General features: G+C 40.4%; 2 protein-coding genes across 2 annotated transcripts; one reads left to right on the top strand and one right to left on the bottom strand.

The window, feature by feature from the left end:
• Window positions 1-11,593: 11,593 nt before the first annotated feature.
• Window positions 11,594-20,281, bottom strand: slc2a10 (solute carrier family 2 member 10). The gene is made up of 6 exons (XM_088607898.1): window positions 19,769-20,281; window positions 17,531-17,629; window positions 15,478-16,800; window positions 13,575-13,697; window positions 13,002-13,137; window positions 11,594-11,856 (listed from the first exon to the last, which is right to left on the bottom strand). The coding sequence occupies exons 2-6, from the start codon at window positions 17,535-17,537 to the stop codon at window positions 11,760-11,762; spliced, it is 1,686 nt and encodes a 561-aa protein (XP_088464024.1). The 5' UTR covers window positions 17,538-17,629; window positions 19,769-20,281; the 3' UTR covers window positions 11,594-11,759.
• A 152-nt stretch (window positions 20,282-20,433) lies between these two features.
• Window positions 20,434-22,796, top strand: tp53rk (TP53 regulating kinase). The gene is made up of 2 exons (XM_088607899.1): window positions 20,434-20,799; window positions 22,189-22,796. Exons 1-2 carry the CDS (start codon window positions 20,574-20,576, stop codon window positions 22,671-22,673), a joined length of 711 nt encoding a protein of 236 aa, XP_088464025.1. The 5' UTR covers window positions 20,434-20,573; the 3' UTR covers window positions 22,674-22,796.
• The last annotated feature ends 1,331 nt before the right edge of the window (window positions 22,797-24,127 follow it).

Genomic DNA, 24,127 nt, shown 5'->3' with positions numbered 1-24,127 from the left:
ATTATTTCAATAGGTCATAACCAAAAAAATAATCTTATCTCTTCCCTAAAATCCAACATATATGTTATGTATATACAGCTCCATTAAATTTGGAATTAGTCTCCATTATTGAAATTGCTTTTGTTTTGTTTGGGGGAGGAGCAGGGAGCCTGAAAACAATATTGTATTTTTTTTATTTGGATGCATAATAGCTTTACTACAGTATATGCGTGTTACTTCTCTGAATCTCCTTAGAGAAATGGAAATACATTTACCTAATACAGTAGTACTATGCCACTTGTAGCCTGCTCGGAACAGAAAAGACTCTCTTATATGAGAGCACTTGTCTGTCTGTATCACAGTTTTTTTTGCAACTCCACTTTCATTTCTGCGAGTCTGCTCCATAATTAAGATTCAACATCCCTGAGACAACTTGCTCCAGACATACACGACTCTTTGAGTAAATACATTTCTTTAGTCTGCCGAAAATATACAGCCTCTCTAATGGATTTATGACGATGGAAGCATTTAAATAATAAAAAATGCAAAGGAAGAGAGATCTAAGATGCAGGGCATGTCAGTGAAAAAAAACTTCAATAAATAAAACATGTACTTACAATAGAAGACTAGGATAAATACTGAGCCTCAGAATTTGTATGCTGGTATTGTATGCTTTCTGAAAGAGAAGGGGACAGAGAGAGCAAGACAGGCAGAGGCAGAAACAGATGAAGAACCATTATTTTTAGAATCAATCTGAACAAAATTGTACTTTTCCTCCATGAACAGCATAACAGCTCTGAACCACTTTGGCAATGTAGAGGACGGAGACAGAGATTCAAAAAGAATGTATTTCCCTTCTTTTTAATTTCTTTTGTCATTGAAGCTTATTGTAATATATGAGCTAATCACATCTGCTGTGTTAAGTCAACTGTACACACATAATCCTGTGGCTGCACAGTCCCCCAAACTAATTCTGACTTCTGCATTGATTTTATTTAATTTAAAGTTTTTCTTTAAGCTGTAATATAATCAACAACATTTCTTCTTTTACAACACAGTCACTTTTTTAAAGAACATCATTTCTATCATATACTTATACTCCCGCACTGCCATAAAGAAGTGCTATTTGTTATATTAAAATAGGTGAAAATGTGTATGAACTTGTGTTATATCCAGGCTACAAGAAAAATGAAATTCATAAAATGGTGAAAATATGCTAGCAATGTGTATGTGGGTGGAGAGGGAATCCTAATTAGAAGAGGAATAATTTTAGGGGGTATCATTGGAGAACCAAGCTGAATGAGCTAGTTTAAGCTGGCAGGGAACTATATCTTTAATTATTCAAATAAATTATGCACTGGACCCACATGAGATGGAACATATCAGTAAATGTGAGACAAACTGTAAAAAAAAGAAATAATTAAGAGCAGTCCATCTTGACAAGAGAAACCTCTGTTATGAAGACAGACAATCCTACAGAAATGAAAAAAATGAAATCTTGCTTTAGTTTACACTGGGTGTAATACTTATCTACCTATCCAATTTATAACCACTCTATCTAATACAGGATCACAGGGGAGCCAGAGCCTATACCTGCAAGCAACAGGAACAAATCAGGACACCCCCTGAATGGGACACCAGTGCAATGCAGGGCACAGACACACACTAACTAGGGCCATTTGTTCTCAGAAGCCAACTTAGATACTAGTGTATCTTTGGACTCTGGGGGGAAACTGAAGCAGGTGGAGGAAACCCACACAAACATGGGGACAATGTACAAACCCTATGCAGATAGCAACCAGGTCAAGAAATGAACACATATCATTAGGGCTGCAAGGCAACAATGTTAATGACTGCAGCACTGTGCCACCTTATATAATAGTTCGATATTTGTTATCTAATGTCACACTGGGAATATCATTATCTAACTCGTGTAGCATCTATTGTGGCAGCTGGCAACCGTAGATTCTAGTTTGAGTCAAAAGTGTGTGTTTTGTACATTTAGCTTAGTGACATTTTTGAGGACCTCAAGTCTAACCTCATGAGCATTTCAGTATTTATAGAGGATGCTGGTACAGCCTGAAGGTCAGATGAGATAGGAGGACATAGCAGGGGAATAACAGCTAAAAGTGACAGAGGAAAGACAGCAAAGTCATCTGGACGCTCAAACACAAAATGCAAAGTTTGTTTGCTGAGAATTGTTTACATCAGCGCTAACTCGGCATGAAAGAGAGCTCTTTGGAGATGCTTCTGGTGACATGTGTGGCTACCAAACTAGCCATAGGGTCCACTGTAGAGGACAAAGTGGTCAATGTTACCAGGAATACTGTGAGACGTAGTGAAAAGATGTCAGGATGACTAGTGGCGAAACATAGGAAAACAAAGTAACAGGATGGGACATGTCACCAATATCATAGCCGACATAGATGAATTGGTGAAGAACACAATCCCCGCCATTTTTGACATAGGCCACATTTTTAAGCTCAATTTACAACATTTTAAGTTATATTATGGCTGTATTGCAGTGCCAATTCACTAAACACTTCACCTGGAGCTCAGCGTCCCCCAAAACCTGCCTCTGAACACCAAACTTGTTCCTGTTCCTGCTTGGTCAGTGATATATTTGGGGAGTGATATATTTATGGACTGTTCATATGACTTCCCCTATATTCCATGAATTAAACAGGACTAGTCACTTATTCTAAAATGTTACCTAAAGATGAAGCACAAGCCCAGTTAATTTAGATTTGAAGGCTGAGGATTACACTTAGTGAAAATGTTAGCGTTAGAATGAAAACCCCTCAGGATGAGTCTTGGATACCTGTGGTGTAGATTTTGCAAGCTTTTGCAACTGTTATAAACAGTGTAATAAGCATTAGACATCCTCCTGCAGTGTGTTGATACAGTATACAACCATTTCTTTCAGCTGTAGTTGAACTTATTTATGACAGGATAAACAAACTTTGCACAAGGACATTGCTATTGTTAATCCTATAACTGGGTTTGTTATATTGAATTATATGAAGTGGAACTCAACAGAGGCCTGTTTTTGTAAAGAGTGGTCAGATGTCCTTATGAAATCCACATTATTTTTCCTGAACTTTCCCTCTGTCATGCTGTTTGTCTGGGTGAATGCTGGAGCTCCTGTAAATAAACGTGGTATCCAACTTAGCTGTCAGGACATGTTACCATTTCTAGAGCAATGATCGCTCTCTACAGCCTCCAGGTAGCTCTCCTGCATCCACAGCAGCACAGCCCATGGAAAATTAGAAAGCTCAATCCCAGACTTAAATATAGATTCTATTTGTGCGACGAATGCCAATTTTTCTCTTTCTGCCACCCATTAAATGAGCCTTACTGGCTGTATCCACTTTACCTAAAATATAGCTCATGTTTTTTTTTTTACAATTTTCTAGTCAATTATTTTTTTCCAATTAGATTGAACAGGGAAAACTGCATTGTGACTGTGCGGCAGCACTGTTATGCTGTAGTCTTACAAACTCCTCTCAGTGCTCTGAAAGCTTCTGTGGCCACTGATCATGGAAAAAGAAATAATTTGAGAAATAAAAAGCACCCTGAATGGAGGAGAAAAATATGTTTCTTTTATTTTGCTTTAAAGTATTTCTGAAATAAAGCACAAAGAAATCTGCTCAGTTGTCCAGAAGTATTATTATTATTGAGGACAGATAACATCTTAAAATTCCTGATGTCATTACAATCTGAACCATTTTCTGTATATTTCTGTTTGCACGGTTTGTTTTGCAGTATGATACTGCACAAAACAATGCAGTATTGTGAGATTTTAACATTTCCAAAGCTGTATTAAGAATGTCGTAAAATATGCTAAATCGATTCAGATGGGATTATTTATGTCAAACTAACAAGTGGTATTAAAAAAAGAAACAATAATGTAAAAAGGCCAGATAACAAAAAAAGGTAGAGTTTATATTAACCAGTGGCTGAAATGTCTTGCATTTTATTCCAAATGGAAGGAATAATGATAATTGAAAAGGATGTTAAACTAATTCAATTGTCCCATTTTGAGCGAGACAATTTAGCACAGTCTGTTCTCATCAAAAAATTACAAGAAACCTGCTCCATTGGTAGTCACAGCAGTTACACCAGCACAGATAATCCCCAAAACTCTGATCGATAGTAATTTTTTCTGATCGATAGTAATTTTTTAATAACATTATCCACTGCCACAGACAAATCTTTTCACCTAGTCTATAAACTGGCTGTTGTTCCCTCTCTCTTTTACAGAGAAATTCATTTTGTCTGGCTTGCGTTCTTATTTAGAGTCACACTGGGGAGGTTGTTGGATTACTTGGGAGGTTGCAAGCTTACTTGGAGGAAAGGATTATTCGGGTTACAAAAGATACACTTTACAGTAACATTTTCAGATCAAAATAATAATAATAATAATATAATAAACTTTATTTTATATAGCGCCTTTAAAGGTGGCTTCTCAAAGCGCTTTACAGGATGACAATAACAATAAATAAGAAGACTACAACAATAAATAAGAAAAATTTCACAAGACAGGACACAATTATAATTACAGCAATACAACAATAACAATAGAGGAGACCGTGGAAGATGGTATTAAGAAGAGCAGAGGGGTGAAGAATGGAACCAGTTAAGTAAAGGCTTTTCTGAAAAGGAGGGTTTTGAGTCTGGATTTGAAGGAGTTTAGAGAAGGTGACTCTCTAATATCCTTGGGCAAGGAGTTCCAGAGCTTGGGGGCATAGCAGGAGAAGGCCCTGTCGCCCATACAATGTAGACGGGCTTGGGGGACAGTAAGGAGGGCAGAATTTGAAGAGCGGAGGTTGCGAGGTGGGGAGTAGGGCGATAAAAGTTCAGACAGGTATTGAGGTGCCAAGCCATGTAAAGCCTTGTAGGTGAGCATGAGGATTTTAAAGTCTACGCGGAATTTGACCGGAAGCCAGTGCAAGGACTCCAGGATAGGAGTAATGTGAACACTTGCACTAGATCTGGTCAGGATTCTGGCTGCTGAATTTTGGACATACTGCAGCTTGTTCAGAGTAGATTTAGATACCCCAGGGAGCAGAGCATTGCAGTAGTCAATTCGAGAGAATACAAATATGTTGATCAGCTTTTCAGCCACAGTTAATGATAGCATAGGGCGTAGTCTTGCGATATTTCTAAGGTGAAAAAAAGATGTTTTGACAGTATGCTGTACATGTGGGTCGAATGTTAAGCCAGAATCGAATATAACCCCAAGGTTTTTCAATTTTGATTGGAGCTCAAGTACAGAGCCATCTACAGACAGGGTTACAGGACTGGCTTTGCGAAGTTGATGGGGGGTACCAATAAGCATGACTTCAGTCTTGTCACAGTTAAGATGAAGGAAGTTTTGAGTCATCCAAATTTTTATGTCAGAGATGCAATTAGATAGAATAGAGACAGCCACATCAGTGTCGGGTTTGGTATGGATGTATATTTGAGTATCGTCAGCGTAAAAATGAAAGCTGAGGCCATGTGATCTTAAAAGCTGACCAAGTGGGAACATGTAAATGCTGAAGAGCAAGGGGCCCAGTATTGAGCCCTGAGGGACACCAGACTTGACAAGACCAATTTCAGACCTGTACCCATTGAGAGAGACAAAGTGACAGCGATCAGTGAGGTAAGACTTAAACCATTTGAGGGCAGTGTCAGAGACTCCAAACACAGTCTCGAGACGAGAAAGCAAGATGTTATGGTCAACAGTGTCAAAGGCAGCACTGAGATCAAGAAGGATGAGTATGGAAAGAGAACCAGAATCAGAAGCTATTAGGAGATCGTTGGTGACTTTGACTAGGGCGGTTTCTGTGCTGTGAAGTTGACGGAAGCCAGATTGGAGGGGTTCGAAAAGGTTGTTTGTCATGAGGTGGTTATGTAACTGAAGTGTGACAGCACGTTCTAGAATTTTAGAGAGAAAGGGTAAGTTGGAGATGGGGCGAAAGTTGTTAAGATTGTCGAGAGCCATGTTAGGCTTCTTTGGCACTGGGGTAATAGCAGCAGTTTTGAGGACCGTTGGTACAATGCCGGTGCTCAAGGATTCATGTATTATATTGAGGACAATGGGACAGAGAGAAGAGAAACAGGACTGGAATAAAGTGGTGGGAATGGGATCTAAAATAGATGTGGTGGGTTTCATGCGCGTAACTAGTTTGTTTAGGGATGCTGAGTCAAGAAGAGAGAAGCTGGAGAGACGGGAACCAGAGAAGTTGGATGAGGAGGGAGGAGGTGTGGAAATTATATCCGTAGTGGAGAGAATGTGATGCCGGATGTTGTCAATCTTAGAACTAAAGAAATCTAAGAACATTCAGCACATCTATCTTTTTTCTTTACTAGTAGCTAACTTCTCAGATGATCTCATCCAGCCATTTCTCAAAAGAAGCCAGTTTTGCCCATATACAGTAGCTGAGAAGCTTGTTTTCATGTCCCACAACACCTTGTGTAAAGACATGCCTCCTGTTCCCAGTTTTTAGTGGCCTGCTTTTTGCAATCATACATAATATTAAATGTAACCTTATCTATTTAACTCCCTTTTATAGACATATTGCCCCCTGAATATTCACAAGGCATGGAAGTTATGGTCTAAAAGAAATGTTGCCATCTTCTGATGCAAAACCAAAAGGAAGTTTGAAGTTTCTGCTGAATTTGAGAAGAAAGCCACCCTTTTGATTCGAACTGACTAAAATCATTTCCACACGCTGTTTCACAGACGCATAGGCTGACACCTGTTTTACCATTTAAAAAAATACCTGTTACTCTGTGTGATCATCACAGTATGAAATTAACAGCTCATGATGTATCACTGCACTGTTTCTGTTTGTTTCAGTTGTTGCCCAGTGCTTTTTCAGAAAAATACAGGACTATGTGGACATTCTACATGTCTTGTGTAGATGACATCAAATGTGACAAGCTTAATGCACTTGAAGAAAATTTGTTGTCGTGGTTCCACATACAGTATTCCCTGGAGCTGTGTCCTGTAGACTGGAGTTAATCGGGTCAGGAGTAAAACACAATCATGAGATTATTGATCGAGCAGCAACTTGGAAAATAAGAATAAAACTTACTTAAATCCTTGCTTACTTTGGTAAAGAATTAGCAGGATTCAAGATGCCTCCTGAAACATTTTAGTTAAGTGAAATCTTTCATAAACCAAAATTCACAGCTGTCCACATTTTTCAAAATGGTGTAGCGAGTCCTAGGTACTGTATTAATTTTTGGCAGTGAAATGTAAACAGAAGTAGGAGCTAGAGAGAAAGCGCCGTGCTTGTGTTATTCCAATGTTTGATGCTCCGGGCAGAGAAAAGAAGCTTTTGACACATTTGAAACTCTTGGTCTCACTCTTTTCACACTTTTTCATGCCTGAGAGTGGTGAGTTTGAGAAAGTCTTTGAGATAATGTCTTTGAAAGACTAACTTCCTCTGTTGGTCTCTCTCTATAATAGTGTCCATTGACTTCAGTGAATCATAATTAGCAGTTCAGTGTTTCTATAGAGATTAGTCTTCATACATCATACCTTTGCCGTTTCCAGGAAACTGAGTTAGAAGCAAAGCCATTTTATATGGTATCCACAGAAACCTTAATAATTTTCTTCCTTTAGTTACAGATCTATTACATCTGCTTCAAAATAGTTCTGGCCTTTTTTTACCTTTACCAACCTTTTGTCTGAAAAGTTTGCAGAAATAAAAATGAAGTTTATAGTTTAACTAATTAAATCAGTGTTGAGGTTACTGCCTTTTGATTATTTTTTTTAAAAGGTGAATTGAAAGTGTTATAGAGAACGAAAAACACAACGTGGTGTGTTTGTCAGATGTGCACTGAAAGATGCTGAGAAAGATGTCACGCGTGTCATGCAAATCGATTTCATACCCTCAGAAGTGTCACAACAACATCTTCAGGAAGTCTCTAATGATGTGAGCTATTTAAGGAGCTTCAAGCATAAAATGCTGTTAAGTGTACTTACAGGGTTTAGTTCTTCAAATGGCTTCTTCACCCCTTCCTTAGGGCCGTTTATAGGAAATCAGTCAAAGCTTATACAATATTAACCTCTAGTCTACTACTGTATATTCTTTTGAACAGCTTTAGGTTAATTTATATCTTTTCAAAAACATATCTTAAAGCCTGTTGTCCTATGGGACCCTGTATCTAATGTTTTCCCCCATTCTCTGATGTCTTTATTGACTCATTCCGTCTGTCCTGTGTAATTTGTAATTTTCATGAGATTTTATCCTGAAGCTGACAGGTTTTCTTCTGAGCTCCCTTTTAAGAATGGATCCAGCTTCACTTTGGACACCATGATCCTTCAGGCAAAATTGCCTTTATAGGCCAAAAAGGTGTTGGAAGGAAGAGAACTTTCATTTTTTTACATGCCGAGTTTACAAAATATGTTACAGTTGGCGATTCTGAAGGCTTTACAGGAATTACACTCTCACTGAGACAGTGAAGACACAAACAGGGGTGATGCAGAGTGTTCGACGGTCATTTCTGAATAACGGCTTGAGCACCGTTCAAAGATATTCCAATATACCAATGGATAAAATATACTGTAAATGAGGCAGATTATTAAACCAATTTCCCAATGAATACATTAGGAAAAAAAACTATTATTGTTTAAATTAGTTTAACTGCACCTTTCTTGAGTTAAAAGAATAATTTGATTTAGTATACAGTACCTGAAGAAATCCCTAGGTAGCCTTGGAGATCACATAGCGTGGGGAAAAAAAGATTACGTCAACGGGAGCACAAAGTTTTCTAATCTGGCTTTTTTAACTATCAAATGCAGTGCTTCGGTAAGAACTAACTTTTAGGTCCTTTTAGGCACAAGCTGAAATGACATTTGGCTTTCTATTACAGTATGAATAAAGAGCGATTCACTTCTTTAAAAAAAAGACTGATCTTCCAAACAAAATGATTAATTGTGGAACCTGAGCCCACAACTGAGATCGGATCTCAAGACACCGTTGTTGTGTTAGCAATCGCTAATACATTTCATAACCTTCTGATCACATCTGCTTCAGTTCGTCTTGGTAACCCATGCTGGGTATCTGCCTGACTATGGCTATAATTAATAAATAAAAGATATAATTACAGTAAGTGTGCCATTCTCCCTGGGCTTCACAGCCAGCTACAAAAGGAGCATGAAATTGCTGGTGTTCAAATGTCTTCCTTACATATGCACAGTGTCTGCATGTGCCCCTGCTGTTACTGTCCTGCCACAGATGACTTTGAAACCAGACTCTCATTAACCAGTAATGTGGCAGTGGAGGAAAGCACATAAACCACCCAGAACTGTGGTCTTTTCTCCGTTTAAAATCCTAAATGGAATATCACCATATGGGGAATCTCTGGGCTGTGCTGGGCTGGGCCCTGGGGTCCAGATGGTTCCTGGGAGATTGAGTTCACCTGAGGTAGCTACACGTCTTAATTCAGAGAGTGAACCATGCTTCTCCTCTCCCTCATTCATACCACTAATAACCTGTGCCCTAACCGGTGTTAGCAGTTCTATTTATATTGAGTTTGATTTTATTCAATTTTTATTGCGCTCTTATTATGCAACTTTATTTAGTAACTTTTAATTTTGTGCTGTTTATTTTGATCCCCCCCCAGGTGAGCATGCAGAAAAGACATTTCATTGCCAGCCGTAACTGCTGCACGCTGTACTGCTGTGCATTTGATAAATAAACTTTGGGCGATTGAATGAAACGCAAAGAAACACTGCCACTGTTGAACCATTTCCTTACTGAATAAGACCAGGAGCCAGCGCTGACCATTCAATACTCACTCTTAAGAAGTGGTCCAACTGAAAGACTCTTCCCCTTCCTCTGTGCTCTTTACCTATTCTAAAACCAAAGACCCGCCGTATCGTATCCCCCTGTTGCCCCAGCATATGAATACTTGCACTTGTTTTCACTCAACTGTCCTAAAGGCGCCCTCTAGTGGTGGAAACTGCCATTGTCGGATAAAACAAGCCCTTCCCAATTCTTTTTTCCCAAAAAGCTCCCCTTCTGAAATCACTATGGTGAATCTGCGACAGAGGGCTTCAGATAAATTCCCGTCACCCACACATTCATTTCTGCTTCGCTCTTTTTCTGTGTACATGTTTACGCTTTTAACAGCACAATCTCACCGCCCATCAGGCCTGTCCACAGTGGGAGAGCCCTGGAACATGCCGAGGAGATATGCGGTCGAGATTGACTGAAGATTCATCTTTAAGTCAGATTTAGCCATCTTTAATAATCATCCGCATTCCCTTTTCCTCTTGATTTGCCTTTCTATTCTTTCTTCAATTGGCACTCAATTCGATTTGCCTTTCAGACATCAAATTATCTAACTCTAAAGTGAAAAATAATAATGAAGTCTGAGTCCCAGACGTGTTTAAAACTCACAGCAGGGATCCTTTTTTAAAAAAAAAATGGCTAGAAAAGTCAGATTAAAGGGAGAAAACTGTCTTTAACAATGAACAAGACAGGTCCATATCACTAGCTTAAATGCTGCAAGCTCTATTTTATTGGTGCCTTGAGAGAACTCACAGCTGCGGATCGGACTGACAGGATGCTGACAGAATTAAATTAAATGAATAAATCACAGAGGTATTTGATATTATTGTTACAAACTAATGATAGGACAGGCCATAAAGAAAAGGGGGAAAAAACAGCCCCATGACAGAAGCATTTTGCATTTTGATAAAGAAGCCTAATAATGTCTTCAGGCAGCATCAATTCTCTCTATGCACGTTTTTATCTCCACCAAAGGGAAAATTTTCAAAGTGCTTCAACCGCAGCTGGCTTACTCAGACCAAGCCTTCATGAGGTAGCCATGGAAACCTTTATAAGACTCCCTTTCTGTTATGAATCTGTACGTGTGCCAAAGAGATGGAGGAGTTCCTTGCTGGCTCAAGGAGGGGTCTGAGCAGTGATCCTGACATTCTATTACATCAATCAATTCATAAAAAGTATTTTTCCTCTCAATGAATGGAACTCGTGTGAAATGTACAAGGCTATATACAGTATAGTAGAAACACACTCTCATTCCCCACCAAAGCACACCCCGTTTAGTTACAATCAATATGTACAGGTGCTGAACTCTTTGGATTAGTATTATCTTTGGTCTTTTGTTTCGGAATGCAATGATAGCAGCCTCTTTTAGCTGAATGGGTTCATTGAACAGCACTATTCAATATCTGCATTGATTACTGAATTCCTGAATGTTTTCAAATCAGACACATCGCACCAAATGTAGTGTATTGTGCCCCAAGTATTAAAGATGGCTTATCATGCACTGCAGCCTGAATGTCCCAGTTTAGGTTGTAGTCTGGCATTAAATGTATATTTTGGGTTATAGAATCCAGGACAAACCATGTTGTGACGCAGATCACAAAAAAATATCCGGAGGTTCACAGGCTAAACAACGCCTGTCCCATTATAAACACAATGGATGATATCCTTGGATCTGATAACTACTAACTACTCAATGGGCTGAATGGGTCACATCTAATTTCTTCTGTTTTTATGTTCTGTATGTAATTCACTTCAGATGTTTGCTCAGACTGCCAGCTTGTATAAAATGTGTATAAATACAGGTACATGCAGAAGAAATCTTTTCTTGGCCTTTTTTTTATTAGGTATTTTAAGAAATAGAAAAAATAAACCTTTGTGAGCTAAATCACTTTGGCTAACACATACTATTCAACTTATTGCACTTCAGGACAGGAAATCTTCTATTGCACATTACATGCAGAAACACAGCTCGAGGTCGACAGGCTGCTACTCTGTTGGGCTGGTGAGCTCCACTCTTTGATATCTGGCTGCAGAAATGCTTTCCTTGCCCCAGTCATAGCCGCACCAACCTCTGTTATAAAACCTACAAAAAACAACAACCCAAACCAAGATTAGAATTTGAGTCAATAAATAACGCAGCTAGGTTCACGTAATACTTTCCTCATTGAACGAGGAAATGAATCATCTTGTGCTGTCATGTTTTCACAGGTGGATAGTTCTTAAAAAAACATAATGACTCCATCAGTGAAGGATTAACATTAGAGGACACTAAACCGACATAAATGTATAAATATGTCTGGAAATGTCCTCGAGCATTAAAAACTTAATTGTTTTTTTTTTAAATATTCTAAGCAATTGGACTGCAAATGTCAGAGCATAAATACAAACCAGAAAAGTGCGACTCAGCTGTTTCAGAACACTCATATAAGTCTTTTATCGATTTTAAGTCGCTCTAAAGCAGGGGTGTTTAATCTTGGTCCTGGAGGAGCAGGTCTGTTGATTTTTTTAAAGTCTCTTTAAAGCCACAGTGCTTACAGAAACCAGACTCCAGTATGCCAGACTCCAGCTGGTCCAGCTCATGAAGAGCTGAGTTAGTATGAAAACCTGTAGACACACCAGCCCTCAAGGACCACGACTGGACAGCTCTGCTCTAAAAGGCAGCTTCCCTTTGCACTTGTTTGAGATACTTTGAAATCATAAGAATAAAGGTTCGGAACCTGGTCTCCTGTTGCCTCATCCAGACATTACCTTGCGTATAAATGTCCACACAGTTACAGACAAATACACACAAAGCTTTGGCACCCAGGTTTTTACAATTTGGTCCCATTTTTGAATAAAATGTTATTCTCACGCAATTTGGAGCTCGTGGTTGTTGAAGGCTTGGGCTTATTACATAAGGAGAGCATGAGGACTTGCAGATGTGTTGCTCTGATACGCTGACCCGTCAGAGCCATTTGTCCATTGATATGCTGCAAGCTCTGCAGTGCCCAATACTTTGCATGCATACATTTACTTTGATTGGGAGACTCTCTGCAATATCAGGCTGGGACTAAGAACCTCAACACAACAACAAAAAACAGCAGTTTCTGCAGTAAGGACTAAACCCCACAGCCTTTCAGTTAGCAATATAGAGCTGGACCTATTATTTTACACAGTCCACATTGCTTATATGTACAATTCACTTTTCCTGTCTCGTTACTTTTGTGTTACTTTTCAAATATTATGTACCTTTTTCCAGACAGCTCCTTATCTATCTCTTCCAGGGATTTCCCTTTTGTTTCAGGCAAGAGGAAGTAGATGAAGAGAACAGCAAGGACTCCAGTCAATCCGTAGAGCAGGAAGGTCCAGGACAGGCCTAAAGTATCTAGTCAAAGGAATAATACAGATGGTGGACTCTGCATTCCATTCCAAAATACCTTTTTAAATCTGAACTGAATTACGTCTTTTGCTGTTGGACAAAATTACTGATATTACTGAAACAACTCTGGACTCCTTTGTGGTAAAAAATAAAAAGATAATGCAACAGCTTAAAGACAGTTATGCAACGAAATGGGTTGCTCATGCCAAGAAAGGCAAATTACACTTCCATAGTCCTAAATTACTTTTGTGCTTCTCAATCGACAGTATAGTCCTGGCAATGGCTCCAAGGAAGGAAACTCTCTATTCTTAATGGCATTCATCAAGTACAAACCTAAGAACATTTCACAAGGCGGTTACTGCTAGCATGAACTTGTTTTACACACGCTCCACACACAGACCCCTTCAGAGGCCACATTACCATGAATACGCCTGATAACTCACCAATCACGTTCAGGAAGGTAAAGGTAACAATTAAGTTGGCTGCCCAGTTGAAGCAATTAGTGAAGGCAAAGGCTCTTCCCCTCAGCGAGGCTGGAAATATTTCGCTGAGGACCAGCCAGGTCACTGTACATTCCAGCAAAACAAAAGCAAAGGCACGGTGTTTACATTGCGTCACACAGCATTACATCCTGGGGAAAAAAAGGACTTTTGTATTTAGACCTTTGAAACAGAAAAAACTTAATTAAATGTTTCTCAGACAAAAGGAGCAAGCTGCCTTTTTTCGAATTAAAAAAAGTAAAGCTTTAATTTCAGCTTTTAGTTGCTCCTAGTCATGGTATGACTAATATGAATAAAATATATAGATACTGTACGTGGTTCTAGTCCAATATATTGGTTTTTGGTTCTGTGATGACCTTGGATAAATCAATAGGATTATTCAGGTTCTGTCCTCCCACATCTCACAAGAGAAAAGAGAGTGTGATCCAGCTGCAATAGAAAGTCTGACCTGACAACTGCAAATTAAAAATCTCGTATAATACCTGAGAGCAACTTTTGACTCAGTAGAAAAAGAAAAAGCAGCCTTGAGCAAAAAGGAATTAATCATCAAGTGCTGGGTTTGTAACTTGTGTTTGGCAGATGGGTTGGAACATTGAACTGATCTTGGATTGTGCTGCTCAGTGTGATCTTCCATACGCTGACCAAAGCTGCTTTCTCATGACTTATTTGGTGTCAACTGACCAGCATTAGGTAATGGAGAGGTCTAATGTGCTGTATGTCATAAATTAGATTCCAAACAGGAATGGAAGCAGATTGTGTTTATTCCTTCAGGTGCATGACATTCTGCTTGTTTCTTTCATATCTGTGAAGGTCAGTTGCTCAGGTTGAAAAATTAAGTAATTAATCTGCAGCACTACTTGGATCTTGACTCAGCCAGGCTACTGTACATCCGACTTTATGCTTTTACATCCCAGGATGAAAACTACTGTTCTCACCCTGTGAACCATTTGACATCACTTGAAACTAATTTGATCCCCTTCCCACCCCATCCCGATTTCTGAAAATCGTTTTAATATAAAAACTTCAAACACCTCTTCTTGCTTCCAGATAGTAACCCCTCCCTTCACTTCAGAATACTTCACCGCATACATTTGTCTGGCAATCAAGAATTTCACATTTCTCTTTTGGCACCTTAAGAAAAACGGACTGCTTGGGTGTAGCTAATTTTAAACTCCATTACCAGAGCTTTTCAACTTTCAACAGCAATCAAAGTTTGATTTAGTCAAAGGCTTTAGAACTGTGGTGACATTCAATTATTCCTATACCTACTTCCTTGTCATTCCTTACCAGCCTTACTCTCAGATCAGGATGTAGTTACTGCTTCTTATTTAGAAAACTCTTCCAATTGAAAACAACAGTTTCACTGCTATTTGCTTTAGATTATACTACAGCATGGCGTTTTCAGAAATATTACTGTGCACAGTGGTGCAGTGGATAGTACTGCTGCATCATAGCACTGGGGCCCTGGGCTCAATTCCTGGGGTGCTATCTGTATGTTCTTCTTGTGTTTGCGTGGGTTTCCTCCCAGAGTCAAAAGACATGATGGTAGGTCAATTGGCTTCAGGAAAAACTGGCCCAGGTGTGAATGTCTGTGTGTGCCCTGCGATGGACTGGCATCCCCACACTGTATCCTGCCTTGTGCCCATTACTTGCCAAGATAGGCTCTGGCTCCTACCTGACCTTGTACTGGATAAAATGGATGGATAGATGGATTACTGTGCCATTATAATACTATTACTACTATTTAAACACGACAATAATCAACCAGTGATTTATAAAGTCACTTGACAGACCTGTTCAACTCCCCAAAAGACAGAAAGAAATATCAATGTTGATGGAAACTTACTTGGTCCAAATCCGACTGAATATGCACTTACAAATGCCATCATACTGAGCAAGCTGATCCAGTTCAGTATTCCATATCCCATAGGGCTAGTGGAAACCGATGTCTCTGGAGTCATATCTGTCAAGAATGACTGAAAGGATGAATAGGTTTCCGAAACATCCGGTGATCCATAAGATTTCTCACTGCCTTTAGGTTTTTCCACGCTGCTGTTGCTCAGAATCAAAACTTGATACACAGAACTATTTGAGGGTGTAGGTTCAGTGGATTTCACAGTGATAAATATGCTGCTTTTCAGGTGATCACCATCACCGCTGCAGGTCTTATTGGCATAGATGGCGGTGTGCTGGCTCAAAAGTCCAATCACCGTCACGGATACTGACATCACAACACATCCACCGATCAGCAGTGCTCTTCGGCCCACCTTGTCGGCGCAGCTCATGGAGACTAGGGTCGCCACGACCTTCACAGCGCCCAGCCCCACCGAGGCCAGGACTGCAGAGGAGTCGCTTTGAAAACCCACAGAGTGGAAAATGGTGGAGGCGTAGAAGAGCACATTGGGCTGGCCAGTGAATTGCTGGAACAGCACCAGGCCCAGGCCGATGACGGTTCTGGTTCGCATGTTGTCTTTGGATTGAAAGAGGTTCAGGAAACTGTAGTACTGGTCAGAGACTCTGGCGGCACCGCCGTGTTCCATCTCTTCGGCCGAGGACAGCTGGATGAGGCCACTCTGGCTGGGGGCCTCCTGGGATACCTGAAGTGGCATTCCAGATCGGGATGGGAGGAAGAGAACAGCGAGGAACTGAACCAAGGATGGGACAGTGGCCAACCCAAACATATACTTCCACCCCTCTTTGACCTCAGAGAAGGCGTAGTTCATGGCGTAGGCTGCCAGAATGCCGACGGTGATGCCGGCTTCGTACAGAGTCACCAACAGCCCCCGCCGTCTGGGCCTGACCATCTCCGAGACAAAAATGCAGCAGGACATGGATGAGATCGACATGGCGAAGCCGACGGCGATGCGGCCGGCCACCAGAGCCGAGACAGACCTGCTGAGAGCCAGAAGGAGGCTACCGCCCAGGATGAGCAGGCTGCCGAGCAGGATGGAGTTCCTCCGGCCGTGCCGGTCTATCAGGACGCCGCCAACCAGGGAGGCCGAGAGGGCCCCGAGCAACAGGGCGCTCACGACCGCTTCCTGCTGGAAACAGCTCAGCTGGAATTCCGGCTGCAGCTGGAGGAGGGCTCCAGAGATGATGCCCAGCTCGTATCCAAAGACCAGGCCGCCCAGGACGGACACTGCCGAGGCCAGAACCAAGACGGAGCAACCTAACGGCGGGAACACGGCAAAATAATGGATGGAATTCTGAGGTCAACAGTGAGGAATTTCGAAAAGAGATTTGCTCTCCAAATCACTTATCTGAATTTAAATCAACATTTATTGCTCAGATAATACTCAAGGTCTCCAACATGCATACCTTTCATAGTTCAACATTTGCAGTCACAGGCTTTATAACAGAAAGTAAAGACAATGCACGCCTACAGCCTAGATTTATGAAGGCAGCTCACCTATATTTGGAGGTCTTAATCAAGGACTGCTGTTGTTCATCCTCTCTCTAGGTTTGTACAGAGTATTTGGTAACAGCCAGTCCAGTTCTCGATCTCGGTTATATTTGTCACTGTGTTATATCACATGTGCAAGACTTGAAAGTTTATTAACACAACAGTCACGACTGATTCTGGCCTTGAAACACCTCTGCAAACTACCAGGCTCAAAAGCTGCACGACTTGCACATTAAAATGGGACTCCTGTCAGTAAAGTTTAGAAATATTTCATTATAGCACAGTTTAATAGGGTTCTCGGTTTAAAAAGACATTTTCAATCACTAATAGATAAGTGCTATATATATACAATATGCACAGTATACATAATTCCCCCCTATAATCAGCATTGCTAAAACTGATTTCCAATGGCAACTGCATGTTGCACAATTTTCTATTTGAGAGTAAGACATAAGAACAAAAAACAACAACAAAAAAAAGAATAAGAACGACTTACCCATCATGACTGGCTTCAGAACTCTGTAACTTTAAAAACGGGCATTTCAAGCCGTGTCAGCTGTTGTCAGAGCCCGGTGTTATCCAAGAAACGATAAACCTATTGAGCAAGAAAAAACAAAAAAATAAAGATTTAGCAAAAAGGCCCAAACAAGCTAGACTTACTGTACTTTCTTTGTGCACAAAGGGGAATATTACTGTTCTCTTTTCCTAACCTCTTTTTAGAGGTTTTTAAAAATATCACAGCCTAAAGAATTCTAAGTGGAGAAGCAGTGATACTCTAGTTCAAATCACAGACAGGGCTGGGAGGGAAGCTAATGAGATTGTGAGGCTTTGTAGCTATGACAACTCACTTGTTGATGCTCATAATTTAATTAAACCAGACCACTTCAGAACAACTATCACTCAAAGGAGATGCGGCTAATGGTTTAGTTTTTAATTTTGTTTTTGAAGAGAATTATACAACAGTGTTTGCGCCCATCAGAGCCAATGCCCTTGTTTTCCAGGGTTATTGAGTCTAGTTGCCATAGCACCTGACAGGCATCACTGAGGAAGAGGAAGAACAACTGCTAATCCCTACAATGTACAGTATTATAGTTGTCTTTTGTTTTGACAAGTCTGTTTTATTTCGTTTTGTGGAATACCACACGTGCAAACACGGATATAAAGTTGCTATGTCAGAGAACATGCGCCATGTCGCACATTCATTTTACGGCGCGACTATGAACACACGTTTTCATGAATTAGAATCACTGAGCTTTTCAAAGCTTATACTTCACAGGTTTATCAAATTAAAATAAAAATATTTTTAAAATAACATAAAAAAACAATATTCTTATAAATAAAAACATTAAGTTAAACATAAGTCTTTTGTCCCCTCTGCAATAAAACTGCTCAATGAATGTCCCCCACCACCTATTTATTTATGTATCACATACTGTTGTTGTGATTTCACGTACTTTGTGTGATTTTATGTGACTTTTTTGTTTTACTTGTGCGTTTTGTATTTGTATGGGAGAAGCCAAAGACTAAATTCCACAGCAGCAGACAAAGTATCTTTTTATATTCACAGAGATGATCTTGCTCAATGGTGCAATAGCAGCGTCCAATTCAAACGCAGAAACTTCCACTCCAGAGACTGGAGGCCTCAAGATTTTGTTTTAGAACAAAAACAAATGAGTACTATCCAAACTATATATATTTTATCATGTATACAGGTGAAGGAAAATATTATAAGTAAACTTCAACATATTGAGGAGAAATCGTGCCGTTGCTTGTTGCTGCTTTTAAACTGCAATACACGTATCTCCGATCAGAAAGCCCTTATTCCCGATTAGGCATCCCAACCTATTTCTGAAGAACAGTTTGTTAACATACAGTAAGTACAGCACTAGCTATCATTAACAGTTTTTAGGTCATTAGGTAATACATTGCTAACAGAATTAGAGTGCTTTTTTAGAACGCGATTATATTGGGACATCCTGCTTTTTCTCTTCAACGAAAGGTAGTTTACTCCAGTTAGATTTTATTTTCTTGGATGTAACATTAAACAACTCAGTATATTGTTAACTACAATAAATTGAATGATACACAGTTACAGTTTGTTTGTTTTCTTTTAAATGTATACTGTTAATGCACCTTTTTATGTTTGTTACTTATTTTCAACAACACATTTTCCTATATATTTGCTAAACATGAAGAACTATTTTCTTGAACATTCAGGCCTAAATGACTTACATTCTTTGATGCCGGCTAGCTGATCGAAACGCAAAAAGAGCTTTTCAAAAGCATTTACATTTTCTATCAATTGTAAACAATTTCCTCAAAAACAGTCCATTACCCGAAGGTATTTCATGAATTTGCATCAAGAGGACTCAAAACATTATCCACTGTTTTTCCTAAAAATACAAAACCCAAATGGTTTGCTATTTGTACAAGAGGATAAAAGGAACGTTGCAAAGCAAAAAAAAAAAACTGTTTGACCAATCACTGCTTAAAGTTAATAGAATTTAAAATGTCTTTCAGCCTGAAGAACAGTTCAACATATTTTTAAACAAAGATATAAGTCTTGCTACATTTTGTTCTGACGCCAAAGGAGCAAAATTACATAAAGCAATTCAAATAAACAATAGGCACAAACTAAACAATTTGCGCTCGTTCAGCAAAACTCTGTAACCGTTAAAGAGAAAGAGTTTATTGCTGTTAAAAGAGATATCATTTAAAGCAGTTCTAACTCCACCTTGCTTCGAGTTTGATGATTATTGCAGTCATCACAGACTTATGTTATTTTTTTGTGCTTTCAAAAGGTTTGTCTTCGGGACATGGAAACCAAAAGATGTTGCACCGCCAACCGCAGTCCCCAGCTATCCGCTATCCATCAAACTTCTTCAGGAAGTTGATGCTACGTGGCACAGACCCCGACCAACTTCTTCTCGGATTGCAAGATGCCAATGTGAATGTTGCCCGCAAGGGGCCGACATTTTGACTTCAAATTCAAAGGGATTGTGTGACTCCTAGCCTCCTTTAAACCGGGGTTTTGCAAGCATTCTTGTGCTGGCTGGAGACACGGCCACGCATAACCTGTAATTGTGGAATGTAGCTGCATCTTCTCTAAGACAACCCAGATGTCCATTCCAGCAGTTTCATCTGAGATATACCGCCTAACTGGTTAATAAACGTGACATCAATTGTTTATTATTGTTGTAGCAGCGTCTACAACAATTATGTTTTGCTCCGTGTTATTAATAATACAAAACTGCGCCGTAGTAACACATCTCATCAGAAGTAATAATGTCACCTATTTTTTTTTATTCCTGAAAAGTGATACTTTAAGCCGCTGCCTAGACTTTATGCAGAAGACAGCGTGATCTGTTTGAACAGCAAGCCAGCACGCCCACTGTCGGAAACGGAAGTAGCACGAATGCGCAAGCGTGCCTGGGTTCAAGGCAGATGGAGAAAGTAGTGGTTGTCACTCAGGGTTAGATCACAACCAAAAGACAGGGTCGTGCTTTTTCCCCTCCAGCAGCAACGCAACGGTGCCGAGAATGGCTCTTGAGAAAGCGAGCGGCGCGGCCCGGCCGTTTCTGGACGGAGTGGAGGTGGTGAAGCAGGGAGCCGAGGCGCGGCTGTACCGGGGGCAGTTCCTGGGCAGAGCGGCGATCGTGAAGGAGCGGTTCCCGAAGCGGTACCGACACCCGTCCCTGGACGAGAAGCTCACTCACCGCAGGACCGTCCAGGAGGTGCGGTCCATCCTGCGCTGCAGAAAGGCAGGTGCGAGCAGACGGAGGGGTGTAACACTGCCGAGAGGCAGACCCGTGTGCACTTGTACATGCGGGTCAGCCCAGGGCCTGTTGTGTTAATGAGAGTACTAACGAGCATTTAGAAACACCTTTTTTTTTTCTCACTGGATCATCCGATCTACTTTCCACAAGCTGTTGACACCGTGATCCACAGTTCCTGGTGAAAATCCACGGACGTTTAGTAAAAGCATTAAAGAAATACCACATTTGAGCGGTCAGCCCCCCAATAGTTCCTGGTGACTATTACTGGTACTATAGGGGGTACCACAATTAAGCAAATTACGTTTTTAAACAAGTGCGATAACAGCCCCCAGAATTCACCCCCTCCAGAAGCATTGTAATCATGGAATCTAAAAAAAGCTGTGCATTATTGTAAAAATATACTTTTCACGGATGTACAGAGGCTCATTGGGTCACCAAAAGAGAAAGGTAAAAACGTGATGTGACAGGTAGCGTCACGTCTGTTCATCTAAAGTCATAACATGGGACTAACCTACTTTGGTTATGTTATAAATATTGCAATTAATTTCTTAGCCATATGATACAATAGTAGCACCCACTCCTAATAATCTTGATCCAAATAAATAATTTCCGTAACACTATTTTATTCAGTTGTTTCAAACTCTTTGGATAATTCAATTTGTAAGGAACAGGATTTCACGTGTCCTTTTTAAAGCCTGTATTGCAGACATTCAGGTAATGAACTGGTGCATTTAGTTCACTCTAGGCAGAACACTGATTTGACCCCACTAATGTCTACAAGTGTATTATACATTGAAATCTCTGTAAATACGTGCTTGCCGTTATAGATGAGCAAGTGATTTTGATAAACAGCTCTGATGTTGTGCTGTGGGTACACATTTACAAAACGCCCTGTGGTCTGCAGTGTTTTTTCCAGGAACTATTGTTGTTTTTGCAGTAGTCTCTGAATTAAACATCTTCAAAATTACCCCTTAAACGAGTATGAAGACCCTTGCTGCTGACTTCACTTCTGTTTTTGTGAAAGGCACCCACAGGAGCTTGTCTATCACTGTACACAGCATGCTTTTCCGTTATTAGAATGAATGGAGATATGAAGTATCCCATTACCCAGCTCAAATGTGTTGGAGAGTTCAATTCATCTGATGCATTTCTCCTTTTTAAAATTCATCAACTTCCTCGCACTCATCTGTAGTCCAGCAGAAAAAAGGTTCATTTTAAAGTAGCAAAACCAAATGGACATTTTTGAGCTTTTAAAAACAAAGATGCAAGGTATTATTAGACAGCCTTTTAAGAAAAAAACAACAACATTTGGTCCCATGAGTGGCTGGTTTCCTGGACTGGACGTATTTGCATCTGTTTTATTTTTCCTTTCATTCAGGCATCGCTACTCCGGTAGTTTATTTTGTCGACTACACCTCCCACTGCATCTTCCTTGAAGAGATTGTGGGCGCGGTCACAGTGCGGGACCATCTCAACTCTGCCCGGGCCTGCGGGAGAGACCCCGAGCATCTTCACGCTCTCGTGGAGAGGATGGGGCAGATTCTGGCCAAGATGCACGACGAGGATGTGGTCCATGGGGACCTGACCACCTCCAATATGCTTCTGAGGGGGGACGCCGACGGCGGCAACGCAGAGCTGGTGCTGATCGACTTCGGGCTGAGCTACATCTCGGCCCTGCCGGAGGACAAAGGGGTGGACCTGTACGTGTTAGAGAAGGCGTTTCTGAGCACCCACCCCAACACGGAAGAGCTCTTCGAGGCGCTGCTGGAAAGTTACGCCGCTTGCTCAAAGAAGTCGTCTCCCGTCATCAAAAAACTGGATGAAGTGAGACTCCGCGGTAGGAAAAGGTCGATGGTGGGCTGAGAGGAGGGTCTCATGGGGCGCTGGTCCCAGGGGCATGAAGAGCTCAGGATCAGCACTGGGGCTGTGGGACAGTTTGGGATCAGGAGACTTGATTTTGGTGACAATAAAAACAAATTTTATGTACTTTCTGTGTTGCTTCGCTTTTTGGGTTGTTAGAAAAAAAAATGGGCAGCTAGCTCTTTAATAGTTGTCGTTTTGCCCTCCTAAAGATTTTTAAAAAAGATTTCTTTGTAAAAATGGACCTTGGTAACACTTTAAGGAGAGGGGTAAGCCGTTTCTTTGAACCTTTAAAACTGCCAGTAGACTTAAAGTGGGGTTCACTCATTTTTGTTCTTTGAAGTGTCCTGAAATTGTAGTGGCCTAACCCGATTTTTGTTTCCTCACAGCATCAAGAAACGTAATGTTTTGATCCACTGCTTCCTGCTCACAGAACGTGTTTTTAGAATCTGCAGCCTGGTCAATATCTCTGAGTTTCCAGTGTTAATACTATAAAGTCTTCTTTATATTTCGATCTAGATGGTTTCAACAAGGGGAATGTGAAGCAAAATGTCAAATATTTCCCGTTTCTTTTACTAGGAGAGAAGACAAAATTTATTTTTGTATTTGAAACCATTGTGTGCCTATTACTATTTTAAAATCTAGATATATAATAAATTTTGTCATGTCACAGTTCGGACAGAAATACTGTATTTCTGTACTTTTTTTCAATACTATATTTGATGAGATGTTGTTCTCGGAAGCTTGCTTGGAAATTAGATGGGCACATCTTGTACAGAACTGCTGTTTTTCTCTCCAGCAGCTTACAGGTGCTTTTATAATGACAAGGTCACGTTTAGACTGTAGATCTTCTCAGAGGTCGTATATTAAGAAATGACAGCAAGTGATGTCATGCAGAAATGGTCAAAAGGGTTGTGTCTAAGAACGCCGTATCCTTTGCAGAACGTACCTACATCACCAGGTTCCCTGGATCTTCATGTCTTTCACTGGGCTCATTCGCTTTCTGCTGCTGTTGACCCTGTACCTCGCCAGCTGGCAGCTGAAAGAATAGAAACAGGAATGAGTGTGACAGCAGAGGATGTTTACAACCTGTCATAAACCATGCCCACGCAGTTGTTGGTGTGGCTTATTTAATGCAAATGTAACAGTTCTTTTTGACTATCGCAGTTAAAGGAGACCACGCGCAGTGAAAGCATTTTATAGCCTTTCAGTTTTGTTCCATTGCAGTTGGTAAAGGCCAAGGTCTTGTTTCTGTCTTCTTAAACCCCATTGTTAGAATCCAAACACCAACTCAGAGAGGTGAGGGAGGGAATTCAACAGAGCCAGCTTTCTTCACTCTTCAGAGCGGAAAGATTTACAGTGACAGACTTCACCCTCACACCACCAGTTCTTGAAATTCAAAAGCAAATGCAGCTGCTTATATACACTTTTACAAAATGATTCCTAATAATAATAGC

Source organism: Lepisosteus platostomus, chromosome 15 (assembly GCF_059453375.1).
Source record: "Lepisosteus platostomus isolate fLepPlt1 chromosome 15, fLepPlt1.hap1, whole genome shotgun sequence".
Lineage (NCBI taxonomy): Eukaryota > Metazoa > Chordata > Actinopteri > Semionotiformes > Lepisosteidae > Lepisosteus > Lepisosteus platostomus.
The sequence above is the reverse complement of the archived record's forward strand: the minus strand, read 5'-3'. Positions and strand labels throughout refer to the sequence as shown.